This window comes from Nicotiana sylvestris, chromosome 4, assembly GCF_000393655.2.
Source record: "Nicotiana sylvestris chromosome 4, ASM39365v2, whole genome shotgun sequence".
NCBI classification, from domain to species: domain Eukaryota; kingdom Viridiplantae; phylum Streptophyta; class Magnoliopsida; order Solanales; family Solanaceae; genus Nicotiana; species Nicotiana sylvestris.
This window is the reverse complement of record NC_091060.1, coordinates 86,694,454-86,698,341: the sequence shown is the minus strand read 5'-3', so window position 1 is coordinate 86,698,341 and position 3,888 is coordinate 86,694,454. Positions and strand designations below refer to the sequence as shown.

At 35.3% G+C, this 3,888-nt stretch overlaps 1 protein-coding gene across 1 annotated transcript; it reads left to right on the top strand.

The window, feature by feature from the left end:
• Positions 1-967: 967 nt before the first annotated feature.
• LOC104233280 (protein BYPASS1-LIKE) lies at positions 968-2,907 on the top strand. Its single transcript, XM_009786655.2, has one exon. It carries the CDS (start codon positions 1,476-1,478, stop codon positions 2,628-2,630), a length of 1,155 nt encoding a protein of 384 aa, XP_009784957.1. The 5' UTR covers positions 968-1,475; the 3' UTR covers positions 2,631-2,907.
• The last annotated feature ends 981 nt before the right edge of the window (positions 2,908-3,888 follow it).

Below are 3,888 nucleotides of genomic sequence, written 5' to 3'. Positions count from 1 at the left end.
TACTACTTGTTTTTATTTCATTTAGATACCTTACGATTTATTAGTGGAATATATTAATTAGCATCATAATGTAAGGAAAGACTAACAACGTTGAATACTACCAAAAAAATGTGATTGGATAAATGAGATTTCCTATATCTTTAATGAGATATCTCAAATTTTAACTTTGTAATTAATGGAGAAATTCTTAGCAAGATAACACTTCTCCTTTTATGAACTTTACATAATATGACTCTGGATATGAAATGGTTATAGAAAAAACAAGGTCGAGTCACAATCATTAACATCGCCAATTTCTCTTGATAGAGATGCTCTACTATATAATATTATAATAAACATACCCTTCTCCTTATATTTTAACTTTTCTCTTGTCAATCATATGTTTATTTCATACTCTCCTCTCGTTCTGAGAGAATGACATTATTACTATCTAAATATTATTGCTTATTCAACATTCTAAAATATTTTAATTATGAAAGTTAAGCATAATTAGTTTCTCCTATCTTTGATTAGATGTTTCTTGAGCCCTCTACAACCATAGTGTGACTGTCAGCTAAGCTGATTCCACCAAATAGTCCTTAGTTAATCGTCACATCATTTAATCTCCACCCTCAGGTTAAGCCTAAAGTAAATCCAACGGACAAGATTTAACATCAAATATTCGTCGTTGAAATTTATGGTACACGTTCTTGATTGGCCCCAGTTCAATTGAAGATGATGCGTGTCCACTGCGTGTGTGTTAGCAAAAGTTGAAACCAAACCCTTATTAGCTTAATTTACGATATTTAGTCACCAATTAGATTAGATTATTTTTTCCATCAAAGTTACTCTATTACCTTTTGAGAATATTTGTTTTTATAATCATTAAAATTTCTCTTTCATCATTCTTCTTTTTTCCTTTTTTTTAATTTCCAACAAACCGATATACGCGGTCCAAATGAACCACAATATAAAGGCGTATTCCTCCTGTTAGGGTTACACAAACATCCTCTTCTTTTGCCTTTCTCTTTCCTTTGTCCACTGAAAGAAAAAAAAAATATTGAATCTGGGATTTTCCATCTATTCTTATTTTTATTTGATGGCTTCTCTTGGATTTTACGGTTTAAAGAATATTTGGGAATTTTGGTCTTGTTAAGGATAGTGTTGTGTTCCTTTTCGTGAAATCTCTTTTGTCATTTCCCACCATTTCTTCATCTTATTTTAGTGGGTAATATTCTTAAAGTTTGAATCTTTTGCCTTAGTGTTATTCAGTCTTGAAGGGTTGATCTCTTTTTGATAATTTCTTTTCACTTCCAATTCCTATTGAAGGTGCGGCTTTTTGGGGGTATGATCCGAATTTCGTGTTTGTCATTTCATTTCTCCTATTTCTACTCTCAACAATTTGTGGGTTGAATTTCAAATTGTCAAAAAAGTTATAAGATTTTCTTTATTGGACTGTTTCATGTGACAAAAAAATAACAAAAAATCTATAGAAAATGCCAGTTACAGATTATCAAGGGGCATCAGCATCTTTCACAAATTTTGGAAGGTCACTTTTGAGTATGCGCCGTGATCAGGTGCATTCAATGGAATCTGCTCATGAGGCAACTAGCCAAGAGCTAGAACTTGAATCTTTTCAAAAGCAAGTCGCTGAGCGTTTCAATGAATTAGCTTCTGTTGATTCTGATCAACTGCTTTCGATCCCGTGGATTCGAAAACTCTTGGATGTATTCCTCTGTTGCCAGGAACAATTCAGGTCCATTGTGTTTAATAACACTGCTTACTTGAATAAAGCTCCAATGGACCGTTATATTACTGATTATTTCGATAGGAGTGTGAAGGGTTTGGATGTATGTAACGCGATAAGGGACGGAATTGAGCAGATCAGGCAATGGCAGAAGCAGATGGAGATTGTTTTGTGTGCATTGGAGAATCAGAGGAGTGTTGGTGAAGGTCAATTTCGTCGCGCCAAAAAGGCGTTGGTCGATTTGACTATTGGTATGCTAGACGAAAAGGATTCTAATCCAACTGTTAACCATAGAAACAGATCATTCGGGCGGACCAATACTCAGAATGATCACAAGTCTATGGGGCATTTTAGGTCTTTATCGTGGAGTGTATCGAGGAATTGGTCTGCTGCTAAGCAGCTCCAAGCAATTGGTAATAATTTAGTTGCTCCGAGGAGTAATGAAATTGTTGCTAGTAACGGATTATCTTTGGCTGTTTTTACAATGAGTTATGTGTTGTATTTTGTAATGTGGGCACTTGTGGCTGCAATTCCTTGCCAAGACCGCGGCTTGCAAACACATTTTTATGTGACTAGGCAGTTCGTTTGGGCTGTTCCGATTTTGTCTCTCCACGAGAGGATTTTGGAGGAATCGAAGAAGAGGGATCGTAGAAATGCTTGTGGATTATTGAAGGAGATTCAGGAGATTGAGAAATGCACGCACCAAATGAATGAATTGATCGATAGTGTTAACTTCCCAATCACAGAGGAAAAAGATGGAGAAGTGAAGGAACGAATTCATGAACTTGGGCTTGTCTATGATGGTCTAAAGAGTGGATTGGATCCTTTGGAGCGCCAGGTTAGAGAAGTGTTTCATAGGATCGTTCGGAGCAGGACTGAAGGCCTTGACTCTATTGTAAGATGAAATCATGAGTCACAAATTTGTGTAGTAGAATTGGTTGATGGTTGTCTTTTGAGAAGGCATATATTATTAGAACATGAGCATAATATGATATAGATTTTCCCCTTTTTTTTCTTTTCTTTGGTTGACCCCTTTTTAGATGAGAAGAGGAGGGAGAATGGTTAATGGTGCAATGTACCAGAAAAATAAGTAGTTTAAAGGTAAAAATCATGTATTTTCACTTCATATTATGTAAAGAAATTATTAAAAGAAAAGGTGGATCTTTGGTCCATTTTGGTGATGTTCATCTTGTTTGGGATTTGTATAATCACATTTCTGAGTAACTTTGTTCCTGGTACTTGCAACATTGGTATATATTGATACATCTCTTGATTAAACGGAAAGTTGCTATTCTGGATTAAGATGCTATTACTCTAGAAATGGTAATTGTGAAGGAGAAAGATGTCACTCTGTTTATATACATCTTGTTTGACATTTGCTTTCAAGTATGTCAATGATAAAGCCAAGTTTATGTTTTATGATTTTTTTTTTCCCTTCTCCTTTAAAGCTTACTGAATGAGTTGTCACTATAAAAGGAATGTCGTAGATTCAATTTGGACATTTTCTCAAAATAGCTTTTCCTCATGGTGTGTGATGTGCTCTTGTACAAGGCTGTTCTCTGCTCATTACACGGCCATTTGCCCTTGGGAATGGCCAATTTTAGATTTAGTCTCACTTTTGACAACCTTTTTGCAAACCCAATTTATTGATACTTTTGGAGTTACCTTTGTTGGCGCTAGGAGTGGCAAACTCGCGGGTTGGGTCGGATATGGTTCGGGTCGAAAACGGGTAATGAAAAAACGGATAAATTATCCGACTCGACTCACATTTAATACGGATTAAAAAACGGGTTAACTGGCGGATAATATGGGCATGACTTCTTGAATATGATCAGTTTTAGGGGAATTCTTAGTCTCCAAAACTTGAAAAACCCCCAATTTGAGGCTTTACAAATATAAAAGTCAAACTCATTAGTTATCCATTTTCTAAATGGATAATATGGTTCTTATCCATATTTTTGACCCGTTTTTAAAAAATTTCATTATCCAACCCATTTTTTAGTGGATAATATGGATGGTTAACTAGTTTTTTTAACCATTTTGCCATCACTAGTTGGGGCAATTTTGTTTTTGTTCTGACATTAGAGCTGGCTTTGTCATGGAGTGTCTATTTGGTCAAGAGCAGAAACCTTGTTAATGAGTTATTCAAAGGTTTGTTTGAC